Source organism: Triturus cristatus, chromosome 7 (genome assembly GCF_964204655.1).
Source record: "Triturus cristatus chromosome 7, aTriCri1.1, whole genome shotgun sequence".
Taxonomy (NCBI): Eukaryota; Metazoa; Chordata; class Amphibia; order Caudata; family Salamandridae; genus Triturus; species Triturus cristatus.
The window spans coordinates 521,077,980-521,098,096 of record NC_140590.1 but is presented as its reverse complement, the minus strand read 5'-3'; the positions used below and the strand labels follow the sequence as shown (position 1 = coordinate 521,098,096).

Here is a 20,117-nt window from a genome sequence, read left to right as displayed (position 1 = left end):
CTCCACTCTAGAGCGGTACCTCGCCTCAAAATCCCAAGATACAACAAAAAAAAATGAATGGCACATCATTCTCTTTTCAAGCAGCCAAACTATGGAACTCTTTACCCCCCAACCTAAGATCCATGGATGACCACCTTATCTTATGAAAACTACTCAAGTATTGACTCTTCCCCACATAACCACTATACCCAAACAGATAGAAATATACAGCATATCTCTCTGTATAGAAGCATTTTTTGTACTATAGATATGTACCTATATATGTGTATTGCTTTGTATAAACGTGTATAATAATTGTTTAAAAAAACAATATATAGATAGATTGAAGAAGTCAAAAGCCAAGACATCCAGCGCCTCTCATGTCACCCTAAAAAGGTCAAGATCCTCTGACCATGGAACTGCTGAAGGTAGTAGGCCTTAAAGAAAGATCCACTCAGAAAGGAGAAAGTACAACTTTTCTCCAAAGGGGCTGCCTCTTCCTTTCCCACTACTCCTTCAGACAAGAAAAGTGAAAGACTGAGATCTCCTTCCTCAGAGCCGTCAACATCAAAATGGCAAAAAAGTTCGAGCCTGTCAACACCGAAAGTGTCGACAACTAAGACAGGTACATCAGCATTGTTGTCTAAAACTATCATCCACATCTATGGCAATGATTCCTTCCATCGCTGCAGTCGTTAAATAAAGCACAGTCAACGGAATCTCGATCCTCCAGGTCACTGTCGACGAAAGCAGCATCCACAGGGATCCAGCCAGCGCTGAAGTCATCGACGAAAGCACCTTCCACAGAGACATCGTCATCGGAAGTTACTGTGCCGACAAAGGCACAGTCAACAGATACGCTCTCGAAATTTGTATCCTCGACGAAAACAGCGTTGACAGATTTACCATCAGCACCTTCTCTGTCCACGGAGATACAGTTGGCTGAGTTACAACCGTCTAACGCACCGTCAACGGAAGAGACTAAGAAGTCCCACCATTGACGCCGCAGCTCTCATCGTCAACGGGACCCTCGATGAGAATTAAAATTGCAAAAACTGTGCTAACACCAAGAATAACATCTCCAATTAAGATATCTCCTCTTTTGCCTAACCATTTGCTAGATATAAAAGATTCTGAAGAAGAGGTGTCCTATGTGGATTCATACAGTCCTTCTGAACTCTGTATAAAGTGTCAAGATGATGACTCTAATGACAATGATGACCACTATTCATCATATTATGGTTCTTCTAGGCATTATTATCAACAGCCCAGGAGACATGAGGAACTCATGCCCTCCTCATTATTGAATGACTTCCAGACTATGTTGCAGAACTGTAAAAGTCGCATTCCTGTCAACCCACAGGAACAAACACCAGATTATCTCCAGCCTGCGCCACCGGTGACACCAGTAAATCTGGTACCTATTGTACCGATAATATCGCCAGCACCTCATTTGCCAACCCCAAGAGAGGACCATACTTCCTGTGGGGACGAACGTGAGGAAGCTGAAATTCAGGAACACCAACCACCACCTAATGAATGGGAAAACAGTTTGATTCCTGCGCCATCTTCTCCCCTGCCTCTTCCGGCAGACTCTCCCCCGGAGGACATTCGGGGCTTTCGTAATGTAACGGACAGAGCAGTGGCAAGATTCTATCTCCCACATCCATCAAGCAATTCTGATTGCTTCCTGCTTGATTTTAAGGAGCAGGCGAGAAAGCCTGTGAGAGCAATCCCCAATCATTGACTACATTTGGGTGATGAAGGTATAAAAATAATGAGAAATCCAGCAACGGTTGCCCCTGTACCACCTCGCCTTGATAAAAAATACAAGGCCACAGAAGATTCTCCAGCCTGCCTGGTTAGTCACCCCAAGCCAAATTCTTTCCTCTTGCAGGCTGCACAAAAGTGTTCTAAAAATACATCCACTTCTTTTTTTGGACGCCTCCGGGTAAGGAAGGAAGACTCCCCAATAATAGAGTGAAGATGTTCTCCCTTATGTCAGCAATTACAGTCCGCGCAGCAAATTCCCTAGCTATACTAGTGCGATTTGACTGACAGATGTGTCGGATGTTAATAGTCTTCTTGACCTCATTCTTTAAGAAAAGAAAGCAGAAGCACAAAAGATTATACATGAGGGGGAGCGCACTTCTTTAGAGATTATTGATTGCGCCTTAGACATTGCCTCAACTGGGTTTAGAAAGCTAGCAGGGGAAGCTGTCCTAAGACACTAGGGTTGGCTCAAGGCTACAACGTTTAGATGAGAGATTCAAACGAAAATACTTCATACATATGGCCTACAATGGTGAGTTTCTATTTGGAAAACATATCGACGAAGCGCTGCTTGTGATAAAGACCAATACGGACACCACAAGATCCCTTGGCACTTTGCAGTATCGCAAGTTTCTCTTTTGTGGTGCCAAAGGAAAAGGTTTCTCTACCTATAGAGGAGGATACCAACGACAACAGCAGTAGTAGCCACAGTTCCAGTATAGGACAGGCTATCAACAATGCTACCACAAGCCGCCTTATGTGGCCTACAACAAGCAAACCACAAGGCTTAAACAGGCTTCTCAGGGTTGCGACACATGTCCTTATCACCTGGGTGGGAGATCACCAGCTACCTTTCGCAATGGCAGGAAATAACTACGGATACAAGTATGCTGGATTTGGTAGCATGAGGACAAACCCTGGAATTTGTGCAGAAACCTCCAGAAAAGCCTCCAAAAGGAGCGAATTCACCTCACCTTCACTTATGGAAAGAGGCTCTGATTATGTTAGCAATAGAGCGAGTCGCTGCTCCACAAAAGAAAAAAGGCTTCTACTCCAGTTTCGAAAGAAGTCTGGGGAGAAGAGACCCATTTTAGACTTTAGAGCATTAAAAAAGTTCCTGCACAAACTGTCATTCCATATGATTTCCCTCTCAGACATTCTCCATCTTTTGAACAGCGTAGATTTCATGGCTTCCTTGAGTTTGCAGGGTGCTTATTTTCATAGTCCCATACATTAGAAGCATCACAAGTATTCCCTCTCACAGCTGATGCCCATTTTCTGTTCAGAGTCCTCCCTTTTGGACTCAAATCCGCCCAGAGAATCTTTCCAAAATGTCTTTCTCCAGTGGCAGCTACACTTCGCAAGCAAGGTCATCAGGTATTTCCATACCATGATGACTGGCTGCTGAAAGTTTCTGCACAGCCACAAGCTGTCAAGACTACAGAAGCATGCCTGGATTTATTTCAGAAGCTTAGTCTCATTGTCATCTATCAGAATTCCTTCCTTGTCCCGAGCCAAGAAGAATTTTCTTAAAAGCCAAACTCAATACCATCAACAACAACACCTTTCTGTCTCTCGACAGACAACTGCGGTTGTCAAGTCTGGCATTAGCAATCTCACAAAGAAAGTCCGTTTTTGTCCAGATGTTCAAATAAATCCTTTGCATGATGTCCTCTGCCATAAACCTAATCCCACTGGCCGGACCAAAGATGATACCTTTGCAGCAGGAACTTCAGTTAGAATGGGCCAAGTCAATCGGCTAATTAGATGACTTCAAATAAGTCACCTCCGGAATTCAAAAAACACGGAGTTGGTGGTCTCAACTGCCTCATTTATCACAAGGTCTCATATTTCTAACTACTGCAACAGATTGCATCATTACCACGGATGCCTCTTTAGAGAGAGCTGGGGAGGCCATTTACAGGACCTTAAGATTCACAGGAGTTTGTCGCAGTCCTATAAATTACTCCACATCCACCTCTTGGAGTTAAAAGCAAATTTTCTCACTCTCTAAGCATTCCTCCCACCTATTGCTGGAGCTTCCTGTGATGGTTCGGACAGACAACACGACCAGCATGTTCTACATCAACAAACAAGGCGACACAAGATCTCTCCCTCTTTCTCAAGCCCTCTGGAAATGGTTAGAGATACACCATATCACCCTGAAAGCAATGTGTGTTGCAGGGATCAACAACACCACAGAACCATGGACAGTTTCTAAGAATGGGAACGAGATCAGCAAGTGCTAGAGGGGATTTTTTTAAATTGGGGCAAACCAGCACTGAACCTTTTTGCAACTAACAAATACTTCTTCGGCAAAAACAAACTGCAAACATCCGAGCCCAACACCAGGTGCCGATCTATGCTAAAGTATACAACTCTACATGCTAAGAGCAGATGCATACTGGTAAGTAGCATTTTCCTTATCCAGTATTGGTATCTTTCATAGATTCACATGCGACCCGCCCTACTCTCCATAGAGCTTTCCTGATAGTTTGGGATGAGTATGATATTTTATCTGTCTAACAATGAGTATTTACAAGACTGTTGTGTTCGAAATCCTAGTTTAGCTTTATTTTTGTTTTAACAAAGTAGTGGATTATAATGTATAGTGACTATAACTTGGATGCTCAGTGGGCTTTTGTTGTAAATCATTGGAAAGATCATGTGGTAGTGATTACCTTAGCTATCTGAAAGAAACAAGTTAGTTAAAGATTCCTTACCTTAGAATTACCCCTAGGCGTCAGACTGGATCCGGAAAGTTTTTTCGTCAACAGTAACTCTGCGCGTCGGTCGGCTCCCTGTCAGACGTCTGCGTCGTGGTCGCCGGGATGATGTTGTGGCAGCTACTTAAACGCTGCCCTCGTGCGCTGACTTGGGTTCTTTCTTTTTCCGCGCCAGCCAGCGCAGATCCGGGAAGAGCAGTACCTCAGTCATTTTTTTTACTAACTTTTTCTCGACTTCTTTTTTCGAGACTCCAAAAAGGTGCACGAGGGATGCACGGTTTCAAGGCCTGCGGTTCCTGTCATTGCATGATGTCGGTGACGGATCCGCACCGCGTGTGGCTTTTTTGCCTGGAGCTGACGATGTGCCCCGACTGCCGGTCGATGGCGCAGAAGGCTTTGTGGGAGCGGTCCCTAAAGCTGCTTGAACACCGGCAGTCGGCTCCGCGCCGTTTGAGGTCACGGTCGAGAGGGAGGTCGAGGGACCGGTCACGGAGCCACCACCATTCCGGTTCAAAACCATCGAAGTGTTCGCACTCGGGGTCAGGTAAGTCAAAGTATAAGAAGCATCGTTGTTCTTAAACTTTTCCTCGTCGGTCGGCCGATCCAACGAGGTACGCGGTTGGTACCATTCCCGCGGCTCCGCACGCGAAGCCTGAAGGGTCGATTTAGAGTTTCCCTCTCATTCCGGGACCCGGAGCGACTCCTGCCCAGCTTCGTACATTCTACAAGGCGATGCATGCCATCACTGGGCGGACTGGCCCCGCCGGGCGCGCCTTCGGGCCCCGCGGACTCGGTTGGGGGGCCTAGGTCTTCGCTGCCGGCGGCTCTGGCCCCGGCGCCGCAGGCCCCTCTTGGATCCAGGCCACCGGTGCTGCTTCTGACGGCACCGGCGGCGACCACGGCCTCCATCCCGACGTGAACACGGAGCTGGACCGGTGTCGTCCGACGCCGGATCGGGCTCCGGGTGGGGCTTTTATGCCCCTGTTCGCTTTTGGGGTCCCTTTTCAACCACAATGGCACCCAGAGGATAAGGACTGCGAGGGGTCAGGTGACCCTTTAACTGACCAGTTGGACAGTGAACAGGACTGGAGAGAGGAACTGGGGGATGCCAGTGGTCTGGACACCTCCGCTGACCATGGCCTGTTGTGTCGTCCTACCGTGGCTACGGAGGAGAGAGCGTCCTACGCAGTGGTGTTGCGTAGGACAGCCGAGGCTCTCAACCTCAAGCTTCCTACGGTGGCGGTCAGGACTAACCTCCTGACTGAGGTGCGTCGACCGGCTGTAACCTCTTCTGGGTCCCTGCTGCCGTTTAATGCCTAGACGTGGGTCCTGGGCTCACTGTGCCACTGGAATCAAGCTATCCTGGCTGAAGAGGGGTGAAACCCCGAAACCGGTCCTAGGATGCTTGTTTCCGGTCCAGGGAGGACCTTGCTTGGCAGTTGGGCTGGACTGTTCCCATGAGGCACAGGGTCAAGACTGATTTGCATATGGCCAGGTCTAAGCTGGGGTGGCATGGTGAGCAAAAGTATGATGGATTTAACCCAGATCTCTTGACTGGGGGTGAATGTTTTGATTTGTTCTGCATTCCGTCCATCAATTGTGTGTCTTTTGCCGTTTAATGAGGCCTGCCCAGAAGTCCTTTTGGTCACATGGTCACGGGGGCTCCCATGGACAGGATGATTGCCGACGCCACTGCCCGGATCCGGGCGACCCGACTTTCCTCTCCCAACATCCCACCCCTGAGAGCTTGGTAGTTCAAGCTTCCACCTCCAAAAGTGCCTTCCCTACCGCTCCACCGGAAAGGGAATCCAAGAATATGGACCACCTGGCAAGAAAATGTTCTCTTCTGCCAGCTTAGGACTGCAGTCCGTAAACACCACTTGTCTCTTGGGCCGTTATTTGCACTCAGTGTGAGATACGGTGGCGCAAGTGCTGCGTCAGTGTCCGGAGGAGGCCCAGGCAGTGCTCTCACAGGCTGTTGCCGCCGGGAGGGATGCAGCAAAATTTACGATACGTTGTGGGCTGGACACCGCCGACTCTGAGCAGGACCATTTCAACGTCGGTAGCGCTTCGTCGCTACGCCTGGATGAGGTCCACTGGCTTTTCAGGGGATGTCCAGAACACCTTGATGGACATGCCCTTAGATGGGGTCGCCTTTTTGGCGACAAAGCAGACAACTCCCTAGAGCGCTTCAAGGACTCACGGGCTACGGCCAAGTCCTTGGCCCTCTCCACTCACCATGCACAGTCTGCTATTCACCCCATTCATGGCTACGGCTGGGGTGCCCCGCTACATCCCACCCAGAGCCGCAGGCCACAGCAAGTTACCCAACCATTGCGCGGCCGGGGACGTGGAAACAACCGTCGTGGTTCCGGAGGCCAGCCGGCGGGCCAGTCCACCAACCCCTCCTCTGCAGCAGCCTCCAAACCCTCCTAGTCCGACCTTTCAGGCCCATCAAACGCCAGTGGGCAGCAGGATTCGCAATCACCTCCCCCACTGGCGCACCATCACGTCGGACAGGTGGGTTTTGCAAATAGTCCGAAGGGGCTACTCCCTCCCCTTCGAGACTACCCCTCCAGCCATGCCATCGCGATACCACCGCATGTTGGAGGATCATCTGGCCCTTCTCCAGCAGGAAGTTACGGCTCTCTTGGCCAAGGGAGCCATGGAGCGCGTTCCTGTCCCAGAAGTAGGTCGTAGTTGTTACTCCCGCTACTTTATGGTTCCCAAGAAGGACAAGGGCCTGCGTCTTAACTTGGACATCAAGGACGTCAATCGCTTCCTCTGGAAGGAGACGTTTGCGATGTTGACGCTTGCGCAAGTCTTGTCTGCCCTCGACCCGGAAGACTGGATGGTAGCGTTGGACTTGCAGGATGCTTATTTTCACATCCCCTTCCTGCCGGCCCACAAGCATTATCTACGGTTCACGGTAGGCCATGAGCACTTTCAGTTTACCGTGCTCCCCTTTGGACTTACCAGCACCCCTCGGGTGTTCACAAAAGTGATTGCGGTGGTTGCAGCTCATCTGCCAGATCAGGGGTTTCAGTCTTCCCCTATCTCTACAACTGGTTGTTGAAGGCGGGCTCGCCACAGGCAGGCGTCTCCCACCTCCAGACTACGGCAGACCTCCTGCACTCGCTGGGGTTCACTATAAACGTGCCAAAGTCACACCTGATTCCCTCTCAAAAGCTCCTTTTCATCGGAGCGGTTCTGGACACGATGCAGTTTCGGGCTTATCCTTCCGAGCAGCGAGTCTGGGATATTCAGGCTATGATTCCGATTTTGCAGTCTCCATCCCGGGTTTCGGTCAAAATGAACCTGAGGCTGCTGGACCTCATGGCTTCCTGCATCCTGCTGGTCGATCATGCCAGGTGGCATATGCGGGTTCTGCAGTGGGACCTGAAGTTCCAGTGGGCGCAGCATGAGGAGAATCTGTCTGATTGCGTCCAGATCTCAGAGGGCACTGCACAAAAACTGCAGTGGTGTCTCACGAACCAGGATTGGGTCAATGGCAGATCCCTCTCCCTTCTCCAACCAGACCACACTTTGGTGGTGGATGCATTTTTTCTGGGATGGGGCGGCCACATGAGAGAGGTGGAGATAAGAGGCCTCTGGTGGAGTTCGGGCTTCACATCAACCTCTGGAGCACCGGGCGATTTGTCTTGCACTGAAAGCATTCCTTCCATCTTTCTGGGGAAGAGTGGTGCAGGTTTTCACGGAAAACACCACTGCCATGTGGTACTGCAGGACCCTATGTCAGGAGGCCCTCCTCCTCTGGCCAAGGCTGGAACATTAGGGCATATCCCTGGTGGTTCAACACCTGGCAGGTTCCCTGAATGCCAGGGCCGACGAACTCAGCCCCAGGTGCATGATGGATCACGAATGGCGTCTTCACTCGGAGGTGGTTCAAGGTCTCTTTCAACAGTGGGGAGAGCCTTGGTTAGATTTATTCGCCACTGAAGAGAACGCGCAATGTCAGCAATTCTGTTTGTTGGAATATCCAAGGCGGCACTCGCTCTGCAACGCTTTTCGTCGCAAGTGGAGTTGCGGTCTGTTGTACGCCTTTCTGCCTATACCACTTCTGCTTAGTGCTGAAGAAGATCAGGCGCGACCGGGCTCAAGTCATTCTTGTGACTCCGGATCGGGCATGAAGAGTCTGGTATCCCGAGCTGCTCAACATGGCCATCGTTCGTCCGATCAGTCTGCCTCTTCGGGAGGATCTTCTGTTGCAGCAGCAGGGGATGGTCCTCCACCCGAACCTGTCCAGTCTCCACCTCCTTGCATGGAGATTAAGCGGTGGCAGTTGATGTCTTTCGACCTGCCTCCTGAAGTCTATGACGTAATCTTGGCAGCCAGGCGTCCCTCCACCAAGACGGTATACGCCTGCCGGTGGAACAAATTTGTGGCATGGTGCACTGCAAAGGCTGTGGTTCCCCTTTCTGCCCCTCTTTCTGAAGTACTCTTATTCCTTCTCTCTTTAGCCCAGCTGGGCTCTGCTCTGGGCACTATCAAGGGATATCTTTCAGCCATCTCCGCCTTCCTTCAGCTGCCAGATCAGCCTTCTCTTTTCAAGTCCCCGGTAGTTAACCGTTACTTAAAAGGCTTAACACATCTTTTTCCTCCAGTCCCCTTCGTTATGCCTCAGTGGGACTTGAATCTTGTACTAACTTATTTAATGTGCGCTCCCTTTGAGCCGCTTCATGACTGTCCCTTACGTCTCTTTACTCTTAATACTGCTTTCCTGGTAGCCATGACTTCTGCTAGAAGGGTGAATGAGCTCCAGGCTCTTTCTTCAAAGCCTCCTTTCCTGTCTGTTCATCCAGACAAGGTGGTTCTCCAAACCCGTCCATCCTTCCTTCCTAAGGTGGTCACTGCCTTCCACATCGGGCAGACCATTACTTTGCCCACCTTCTTTCCGCCTCCGCATCCTTCGAAGGAGGAAAAGAGGCTCCACTGTCTGGACCCAAAACGTGCGCTCTCCTTCTATCTGGATCGCATAAAACAGTTCCGGGTGGGTGATCAACTTTTTGTTGGCTACGTGGGCGCAAAGAAGGGTCGGGCCTTACACAAACGCACCATTTCTCGATGTGTTGTGTTGTGTATTAATGCCTGTTACTCTCTGGCTAAAAAGGAGCCTCCAGTCGGGCTACGCGCTCATTCCACCAGGGCGACAGCAGCTACTACGGCCTTGGTAAGAGGAGTTCCTCTGAATGACATCTGTCAGGCAGCCGCGTGGGCATCGCTGCAACTGTTCACCAAACACTACTGCCTGGACAGCCAAGTCCGAAGAGACAGCTACTTTGGCCGTTCTGTTTTCTAGGACTTTCTGGTGTGATCTTGGTTCGCTGACCCTCCACCGGGGTTGGTATTGCTGGGGTATCTATTCTAAGGTAAGGAATCCATAACTAACGTGTTTCTTTCAGATGCACAAGTTACTTACCTTCGGTAACGATATATCTGTAAGAAACATTATTTAGTTATAGATTCCTTACCGCCCTACCCATCCTACCTGTTCTGTGAACTGATTTCTAGGGTTAAGGGCATCCTTTCAGGGACCTAGTTTTGTGCACCAGTGGTCAGTGTCTTTCATGGCTCTGTGTTTCTGGCACGGAAAGTTGTGTACAGAACTGACAGCAGTGCGCGAGGGTGGCATCTAAGTAGCTGCCGCGATGTCATCCCGGCGACCACAATGCCTACAACAGACACGGAGCCGACCGATGCCACCTTCCGACGCGCAGAGGTACTGCTGACGAAAAAACTTTCCAGATCCAGTCTGACGCCTGTGGGTAATTCTAAGGTAAGGAATCTATAACTAACTAATGTTTCTTACAGATATATCGTTACCGAAGGTAAGTAACTTGTGCGCTTGGTGCATGCAGTGATGGAAGTGTGGTGTTGAGGAATGCATATTTAGTCTTAATTGTTTTATATTTGTTTATTTTTATTGTTTATTGCTTTTTGTGTTCTCATTTGATTAAATGGCATGTTCTTTAAAACGAAACCACTTATTTCCTCGTTATGAGTGGCACTTTAAATTCCAGTATCGGTGATGACTCCTCTTACTGAATGAATGAATGAATTTGTATTTGTATAGCGCATGGCCACCCTGAGGCCTCCGAGCGCTGAGGACAGACACAGGTGGACAAGGCACAAGAGTTAAAGCGAGTCCTTGAAGAGGCAGGTTTTCAGGAGTTTTCGAAACGCTAACAAATTGGGCTCCTTCCGCAGATTGGAAGGAAGGGTGTTCCAGAGGTTAGTGGCGTTGAAAGCGAAAGAGCCCCCGCCCCATCTAGCTCTGTTACTGGTTACTGGACATATCATAATTCTAATATTGCAGCAAACACTGCGCCCCAGAATTTTCTCCAGATAAACTTTTGTGAGGTCAAACCTGCCAGTATGGGTATAACTTTGCTTTGGAGATGTGTATAACGCCAACATGTTTACATGTGGTAAGTTTTGGAACACTGAACGACCAAGTGCACAATGGAAAGTTAGATATTTTGGACTTAAGAATGGAATGTTAATGTGGTACTCTGTCCCTCAGCGGAGGCAGGGCATTGAACATTACCAGAACCATTATCAAATCTGACCAGGAGAGACTGTCCGAGTTTCCCTATTTGGAAAAACTATGAGCCCTAGAAAGCAGATTAAGCTAAATGAATAAAGCATTACTGAAAATCTTAGTGTTTGACTCTTTCTGCCAATTCAAAGTATTTGATATTGCATTTATATCACGGTAGTCTCTCTCTTCATGTATTTTAAACTCACATTTTAATTAAGATGCAGATTAAAAAGTGTGTGTAAGACCTTTCTTTTCTATGAATCTTTGGTTCCAGTTGCATCAGAAGAAGAGTAGCGTCACCATTGTAGTGGCCTATGAAAATAGATTCCATGTCTTTTTGGAAAAGAGTAGTCCCCTTCCCCATTTCCTCATTAAGCTTGTGGACACTTCATGTGTACAAAAGGCAAAAACGTTATGTGCACACTTAATGACACAGAAAAGTACAATAACGTATGCAATTAGCAAGCAGTACTACCTGCACTGTTAGCAGATACAATGCAAACCTGAGATGTGTTTCTGCAGTTTACTCAGTAAATTAGAGATCATATCTTGACTTAACTACTTCACTTATATAGCCTTATCATTATCAGTGAAAAAAACAGAATGCGATATAAAAATCTGTTAACCCCTGCAATAAGTTGTTAAATAATCAGACATTTTAGAGTACCACTTCCTTCCTGTGAGAAGTTCAGAGACTAGGAGGAAAATTCTTATCAAATATGCTTTTTTCCATCAATTCCTATAGATCAGCCTACGTCTAATACAGCTTTCTGTGGAACACCTTACAAATAAACCTTACAAACAGTAGTAAATGTTTTTCTTTGGAGGTTTTAGGTTGGATGTGTAGCACCAGCCTGCAAATTGTATGTCATGATATAGGACATGCCACTTGGCAGTTCTTTCCATGTTAAATTATAGCCTCCATTCATTGGAGTATGAAATTAAACTGTACATGATGATGGCCAGGCTCAGTCTTATGTGCTTCCTGCTCATAACAAACAAACCCTACGTTATCTCCAGCTTTTGTTTATTGTCCTATTCCAAGTCTTAATTCCTTTGTATGGTAAATATTTTTTTGTCAATGTAAAATAAAATACTTCATTATTTCTGCTTCTACAGATGGTCGTCCACTCTATGTCCTGAGACTGGGACAGATGGACACAAAAGGTTTAGTGCGTGCTCTTGGAGAGGAATCCCTCCTTCGACATGTAAGTTTACAGAGTAGTTACTTGTCCATCTGATTGCTTACAGGGTAACCCTAAGCTGTAATTGTTTGAGGACTACATTGGAAAGAAATCTTTAACAGGAACTTTCTGCACTTTTGAAGGACTTGTATAGCAATGTTGGTAGTATGTCTACTGCTCTCATTTGCTCCTCAGACTTGTAGCTTTTTCATTTTTCTACTACAATAAATCAAGCTTCATCCAATCATGCTACTGTTCAAAACAAAATTTCTTTGCCGATAGGTACTTTCAATAAACGAAGAAGGTCTGAGACGCTGTGAAGAAAACACAAAGGTCTTTGGTCGACCAATTAGGTAAGAATAAAAAACCTAAGTCAAGAAGTCAAAGCTTAAAATGTGCTTTCCCATGCCTTACTTACTCTTAAAGTTGTTTAACACAAAGAGTGGCACTGTATCACATATTGAAATCCATTCAGTACTTGTCTTCCTGAGATTGCCACATAATGATCCTAACTTTTGTGATTAAAGTTTCGCTTTCGATTATGACTCATGACTACATACTCTGAACACACAATGCTTCTGTATGGAGACTGCACCTTAAATATTTTTTCCACCTTCAAGTTAGGAGCTAAAGTTGGGTGCTCTCTCTTTGAAACTACTTTGTGCCTGGAAAACGTATGATACCAAACTACGGTTGTATGATAGAACCACAAGTAGAAAACAACACGTGCCTCTGCCACGCAACCTATACAACGAATGCAACTTAACCACGCATTCCTTTACCACGTAAATTTGTGGTAAAGGCATGAATGGTGGAGGGTATGCGTGGCTAAGGTCGCGACCCATCCTCCCCCAGCCCTAAGCGACAAACCCCTCCTGACCCCCTCCCCGCCCTGAGGTCCAAATACCCATATCCCCTCCCAACCCCCATGCGGTCCCTAACCATTAAACACTACCTCGACCCTCTCCCACCCCCTTGCGCTAACCCAACAACTACCCCAACCCCTTCCACTGCCCTTAGGCAAACACCTTTGGTAAATAACTACTCAATCTCCCCACCCCCCCCCCACCAGCCCTAAAAACTACGCCACCTTCCCCTAAGCCCTAAAACTACCCATTCCCCTCCCACTGCCCTGAGGCCTAATACCCTAACACCTAATAAAAAAACTACAGACTCCCCCAGCCCTAAAAACTACCTGACCCCCCAACCCTAAAACTACCGCCACCCTCCCCAGTCCTGAAAACTACCCCAGCCCTGAAAACTACCCCCACCCTCCCTAGCCCCAAAAACGACCCCCACCCTCCCCAGCCCTAAAATCTAGACCGAATCCCCTCAGCCCTGAAAACTTCCCCCGACTCACCCAGCCCTGAAAACTATCCCCGACCCAGCCTTGAAAACTACCCCTGACCCAGCCCTGAAAACTACCCACAACCCACCCCAGCCCACAAAACTACCCGACACACCTCAGCCCACAAAACTAACCCCGACCTACCCCCAGCCCACAAAACTACCACGACCCTGCCCACAAAACAACCCTAGCCCACAAAACAACCCCCGACCCACCTCCCATCCTACAAAACCACCCGCACCTCCAGCCCACAAAACTACCCCAACCCACCCCCAGCCCGCAAAACTACCCCTGACCTACCCCCCCAGCCAACGAAACAACCCCAGACCCACCCTCCAGGCAACAAAACAAACCCCTGCCCATAAAACTACCCCGCCCCCCAGCCTACTAAACTAAACAAAACCAATCCCCAACCCACCTCCCAGACCAGAACTACACCCAGCCCCACTCACCTCACCGCTTCCTGCATCCACAGCAGGCAGCAGCTAGACCCTCCCCCCCCCCCCCCATTCCCTTAACCACGCATATGCCTGGTTAGGGCGTATACGTGGTTAAGGCATGCGTTGTAGAGCTTGCTTAGTCGGAACACTCATGGTTTAGACCGCAGAGTTCTGACTGTTTCCCCCAAACTACATTGAACAGGTCAGCAGTGCTTCATAATTAGTCCTCATCACATCAACAACTATTGAATACTACTTACTCGCGTTGTACAACAATGAGTCCTTATGACAAGAGGGTTGTGATGAAAAATACACCATTTCAGTTCTGTCTTTGTTGTACGAACTTACACAATCCGTTTGGCTTCTTATTTATAATCTTTGCTGCCTTCTTGAGATCACACTGAAAATAGCTGTTCCTTATGCCAGCATTTCAAGTCAAATGGACTATCTGTAGCCCTAGTAATTGTAGGTGGGCTTTTTATGCCTCCATGGAGTGAAAAGATTCAGACATTACTTTGGCGTGCATAAGAGTAAATAGATGCCAACGAGGACTCGTACTTCAAGGGGTCTGCTTCTGGAGGAGGAAGCGCAGTTCTAAGACAATTATCTGTCTGACCAAAAATTGAATTGAAGTTTAAAAATAAACTGTTGTAGTACCCAGAGTAACAGAGACTCCTCAGGTTTCACAACCTGGTCTGCTAAAATAGAGACGTGATGAGAAGACTCGCCTGAAGCCTCAACTCAAGAAATAGGAAAGTCTACTACCAAATGCAGAGGTTCAGCCTGGAAAAACACCATTGACACTGAAAGAGGATCGCCCTTGAAAGACTGTAAACAAAGGCACACCCTCTTCAGGGGTTGTTCGAGAACAGACAGAACCACATCCTTTGTACTGAAAAGAATCTGAGAACACAACGGAGGCTGTTTCGTCATGTGAAGATATATCTGATAGTCAGGATTCAAAACCAAAATAATATTTTATCAGCTCCCAACACAGTCATATTGTAGCACAGTCTCAGAATGGTTTGTGTAGGCCCATAAACAGTCAAATCAACAACTTTTCCATTTCAGAGTCCTCCACCTTGAGCAAAGTCTGGCATTAATTGTAACATTATATTTGTGGAGATATTTTCACCAGATTTACATCATTGCCAGATTCCTAAGCATACAAAGCCCAAATAATAAAACATGCAGTCTTTAGTTCATCAGGCACAGCTCCGTATTCCCTATGTCACTGCTCTAGACCAATTCAAATAAGGATGATTATCCAGTCGAGCCATGTGCGGATTTTGTTACATGTTCTGAGAATGCATGGAACAAATACTTAGTAGAGTGAGACAGTGAAGAACCACTAGAGCAGAACCTCATTAGAGCATCACCTTGTCTTAAAACTTCAACATGCCATTCTGTAATGCATTGTGCAGCATTACAACATGGTGTTATCATGGCTGTAGAACAAGAAGTAAACGACTTGCCTATTGAAACTTTGACTAGGACAGAGGGAAATGTCCAATTCTTACCAATGCTAAATACAGCTTTAAAGAACTTAACAGAGAACTTTAAAAACCCACCAAAGTCCTTATGCATACTGCCTCTGGTTGAGCATAACTACAAAGCTGCATTCCAAAGCTGCTCCACAAAATCGGCTTTATATTAAAGGTCACACCCCTCTTGATTTATAGTTGGACATATCGATCAACAGTAATCTGTTAACCAGCAGGTCACAGAAGGTCCATCCTCTGATAAAATAAAAGCTTTGATGTGGCAGTCAAGAGTAGTGGTGAGCACCACTTCCTCGTGATGTATTGCAAACTTCCAAGCACTCCTTAGCCAGCTCCAATGTGAGGAAATAGAACTCTTCCAAAACCTTCTTTAAAAATGTTGGAAGGGAGAAGAGGAAATTGTTAGTGATGGAACATACTGTTCATAGCATGTGCGGCCATAGATACACATGCTCTGCATGCTTTTTCCATCTAGTGTTGTTCCTGGACATTGCAACTTGATGTTTTTTTTTTTTAAGCAGTCAGTCATAATACCTGTTATGAATCCTCACATAGTCCTCAGTTCACCAGGACACAGGCTGTCTGGTTCGGATTTTTCGAGAATGAGCTATGAGACTGATGTTTTCTTGCTGACATTTTGGGCCCAGCTTTTTGACACTCCAAGCTCAAATACTCTGAAGACAACCGGCATACCTTAACCTCACAACTGCTTCCTCGGTGACTGTCAGTCTATGACCTTCTGCATCTGTGACCTGGGAATTCCAGTACCGACCATTGGTCAGCAGCCTTAAATGAAATACAGTTTGTATCACCTGACAATGCCGAAGGAATGTACGTCCTTCCAATTGTGCCCTAAGTGCAACACCAAATGCCCATTGTTTTCCCAGCACAGTATTTGCAACCTTAATTATCTCTTCCCTGACTACACCAACACCTCCTGCAACTTCTGCCTTTCATTCCAGTGTAAGAGAACACTTAGGTGCCATCGGGAGAATGATGGCTGTGAGAAGTTGGCCTGATGTATGATGTCACTAGTTCTAGTGTACACCTTATATCAGTCCAAATACCCTTATGGTGATTGGTTGTAAAGTCAACCTTATAGACCAGCTATCCTAGTGGTAGCATGGACAAGAGCAGTCTTAGGCTAAACTCTGAATGGCATGTGAAGCCAGCTGTGATACCATATATAATCCCTTGAATACCAAATGAAAGGACACCACAACAGATATATATATAAAATAAAGTGTATTTATTCTAGTCAAACCCTCAGCACTCTTTATGAGATTAGAGGTAAGTACAACACAGTCTTATTTAAGCATACATTAAGTCACACAGGTAAGTAATACAGTTAGGCCCTAGGGGCCACGCAAACCATATACTAAGTAAGTGGTATAAGAACCACTGTCACGGAAATAGAATAGGCCTAGGCCTAGGGAATCGCTGGGGCTACACTACACTAGCGTTAGTTAGGAAGTGGGAGGCCCACGGGATTCGTATGCAGAGTGGAAACACTCACGCGTAATGCGTAAAAGTCAATAGCAATAGTACAGTTTAGAAAACGGTAGATTTAGGACACTTCCGGAGTAGCTAGGAAGTTGAGACTTGAAAACTAGACACTAGGATAGTCACTATCCTGATGAGCACCGGAGTACCCAAGTTACCTAGCCCACAGGCTGCGGGTGCATAGGGGTGAAGATGCGTCGTTTTCGTCGTCGACTCCTATGGATGCCTGAAGAAAGATGCTGACAGGCAGTCAGTGAAGAGTGTCCGGTGGATCCCAAGGCTGGGATCAAGAAGAGAAGAAACCTGCAAGCAGAAGGGACAGAGTCAAGGTCACTAGCCAGTGACCACGTGGAACCAGGAAGGAACCAGGCGATGTCGTGAAGATTGCAGGTGAAGGTGAAGCTTGTCGCTGCAGCCAGGAGGACCAGGAAGCGTCGAGGACGACCAGGACCAGGAGGCGAGCTGTCCCACGAAGGCTCTTGCTGTCGGCGGCGTCGAAGTTGGACTAGGACTCACCAAGCCTTGGCAAGCGGAACCCACGAAGAACGAAGGACTTGCTTCTGGTGCAGACCAGGAAGGTCTGGGGTGCTTCTTCTTTGCAGAGAAGCGGGAGCCAGTCTGGAGGAGCCAAACCAGCGCAGAAGATTTCAGGGTGCGTCGTCACAGAGGCCACTAGCCAGCGGGCAAGCAACCGGACAGACGCGGCAAGCAGGAAAATGCTGAAGGGCCCCACGCAGGACTCGTGGAGTGTGGGGGGCTGATCTTCGGTGCAGATGGTGCTTGGGGTTGGGGCTTCTCAATCCCCGGTGCACAACTTCGAGGGTACCTCAGAAGCTGCGCTGGTAGTTACTAGCCACTTTTTCCAGGTAGCCGGTCCCACGTCGCTCGTCGCCTCCACGGATCTCAGCTCTGCTGCAGATGTGGATGAGGGTCGGAGAAGTCTGGAAGTCAAGGCTCTGGTCGGGCTCTGCAGTCGGTTCCTCGTAGAACGGTCGCAAAGCAAAGGGTAGTCTCTTGATGGTGCCTGTTTGCACAGGGTAGCCACTCCTTGGCTACAAGGGAGATTCTTCAGTCTTCTTCTTTCGTCGAATGTCGAAGGTCCAGAGTTTCTGTTCAGTTTTGCAGGTTCAGGATAATCTAAAGTCTTGAGGCCCAACTCCCACTCTTATACTAATCTGGGGGGCTGGGATACCTGCTAGGTCACGCCTTATGGGTGGGACCTGGGAGGGGGTGGTTACACCCACTTCCCTTTGTCCAGTTTCGCGCCAGAGCTGGGGCTGGAGTGCCCCAGCGCCGGTTTGAACTGGACTATGCAAGGAACACCTTGTATGCCCCAGGCATGTCTCATTCCTTTCAGCCCACCCTGCCCCAATACACTAAAGGCTGTCTGGGGAGGTGCTAGCACCTCCCCAAGCAGGAAACCTATTGTCCAGGCCTCCCTGGCTGGGATCACTCCCAGCTGCAGGAGGTCAGACTTGTGTCGTGGCAGCAGCATCCATTTTGTGATGCTAAGGCTTTGGTCAGAGGCTAACAGTTGAAGTATGATTTTAACATGTCTTTCCCTCTAGAAGGGGGGAATATTATTCTCATGTCCAGAAATGGCATGGGGGTATTATTCCACAGTGTGAGACACCTTACACGACATGTTTCGATAAAGCCAAACCATAGTTACCATAACCGTCTAAGATTATAAGGCACTTTAAGAGTATATGGTAGGCTATATCATAGAACAGCTATAAGGACAAGGTTCCGAAAGCTGCAGACAGGCTCAGCTCATGCTAGAGCACCATCTCACATGTTACCAAGCACTCTGCCTCCAGGATTGTCAAGGCCTGCCATAGGAGTGACTGATAGGTACACATGTGTCTATATGTAAGTTAGGTATAGGAATACTACACCTAAGCAAGGGGTGATTACACGACCTTGCCCCAGCTGAGTGATCAGCCAGTTGTGTCAAAATGGAAGGCCAGGCCAGGGGTGGCATAATACATGCTGCAGCCCCTGGTAGGCCTAGGGTACACCTATGCCCTGGGTACCTAGGGTACACTGTACAGGGGCCAATAAGGTGATCCTATCCAAATGGGTTATGCACCTAAAGTACATAGTATTAATTTAGAGAGAGAACAGCAGGGCTGTGGGTCTGATTAGCAGGCCCACAGCCACATCTAAGTCGAAAACCAGTAAAGCAAAAGCAAAAAGTGGGGGTGAACATAGAAAGCAGACCCTACTCTCCTACAATGGCCGCATCATAAGATGCAACGACAGTCCTCGCCTGAAACCCTATACATCTTCGGACAACTAAACCCTCTTGATGTCGCAGAGGTAGAAAAAGCAGGCCTTTCTGCCATCAGGTTGTGCATTGCTCACCCAACGTTGAGAGCATCTCTTCCAGTAGCTCCAGTGAGGAGCATGAGAAAGCCAAGGCTCTGGTACCTTTTGGCCCCCATTTGTCTAAAGGTCCAACGCTGATGCCCATGGTCCAGATAACAAAACCTAACCTCAGAAGTACTTCCAGGCCAAGGTAGAGCACTGCTTCCACATGAGTTGGACATCAAGCACCGAGCCAAGGTATGAAGGGAAATGACCTTTGAGTCCACTCCGACAACCTGTGCCGGTCGACATTGGGTGCAGCCATCTGCACCTACCAAGTCGTTGCCTAAAGTTGTCAAGCTAGTCTGGCAGGCAACACTGCCTTCACCCGAGTGAAGATGCCTAAATAAGCTGACAAACTGACACTGATGTTGGACTCTGCAAAACTGCTATCCTTCCACCACTTCCAGAGCCAACCAGAAAACTCTCTTCATATACCCGGACACCGGCAACATCTTCACCAATGAATTCCAGGGTGAGCCTAGTGTGTGTTTTCACTCATATCCAAGAAGTGCAGGCTCGCGTTTGAGGAGAAGTTAGGTTTTGAGGTACCCAGGCCTACCCATCCCAAAAACGGATGGACCAAGGGCAAACGGCCTCCACTTAAGCTTCTTACTTCAATGTACTTTATTCTACCACAACCTCCCACACTCTGTTGGCCACCATCTCCAGTCTCCTCTGACAAGTCAGTTCACACTTTCGGATCAAGAGAATCCTTATGCGCTGTAAG

At 47.8% G+C, this 20,117-nt stretch overlaps 1 protein-coding gene across 3 annotated transcripts in view; it reads left to right on the top strand.

Annotated features, from left to right (window-relative positions):
- The window catches only part of SEC14L1 (SEC14 like lipid binding 1), a 360,792-nt gene that overhangs the window by 201,135 nt on the left and 139,540 nt on the right, over positions 1-20,117 (top strand). For all 3 annotated transcript variants that reach the window (XM_085616893.1, XM_085616894.1, XM_085616895.1), the window contains 2 exons: positions 12,160-12,248; positions 12,507-12,577. In XM_085616893.1, coding sequence (XP_085473019.1) covers positions 12,160-12,248; positions 12,507-12,577 — 160 coding nt within the window. The remainder of the gene's footprint in view (positions 1-12,159; positions 12,249-12,506; positions 12,578-20,117) is intronic.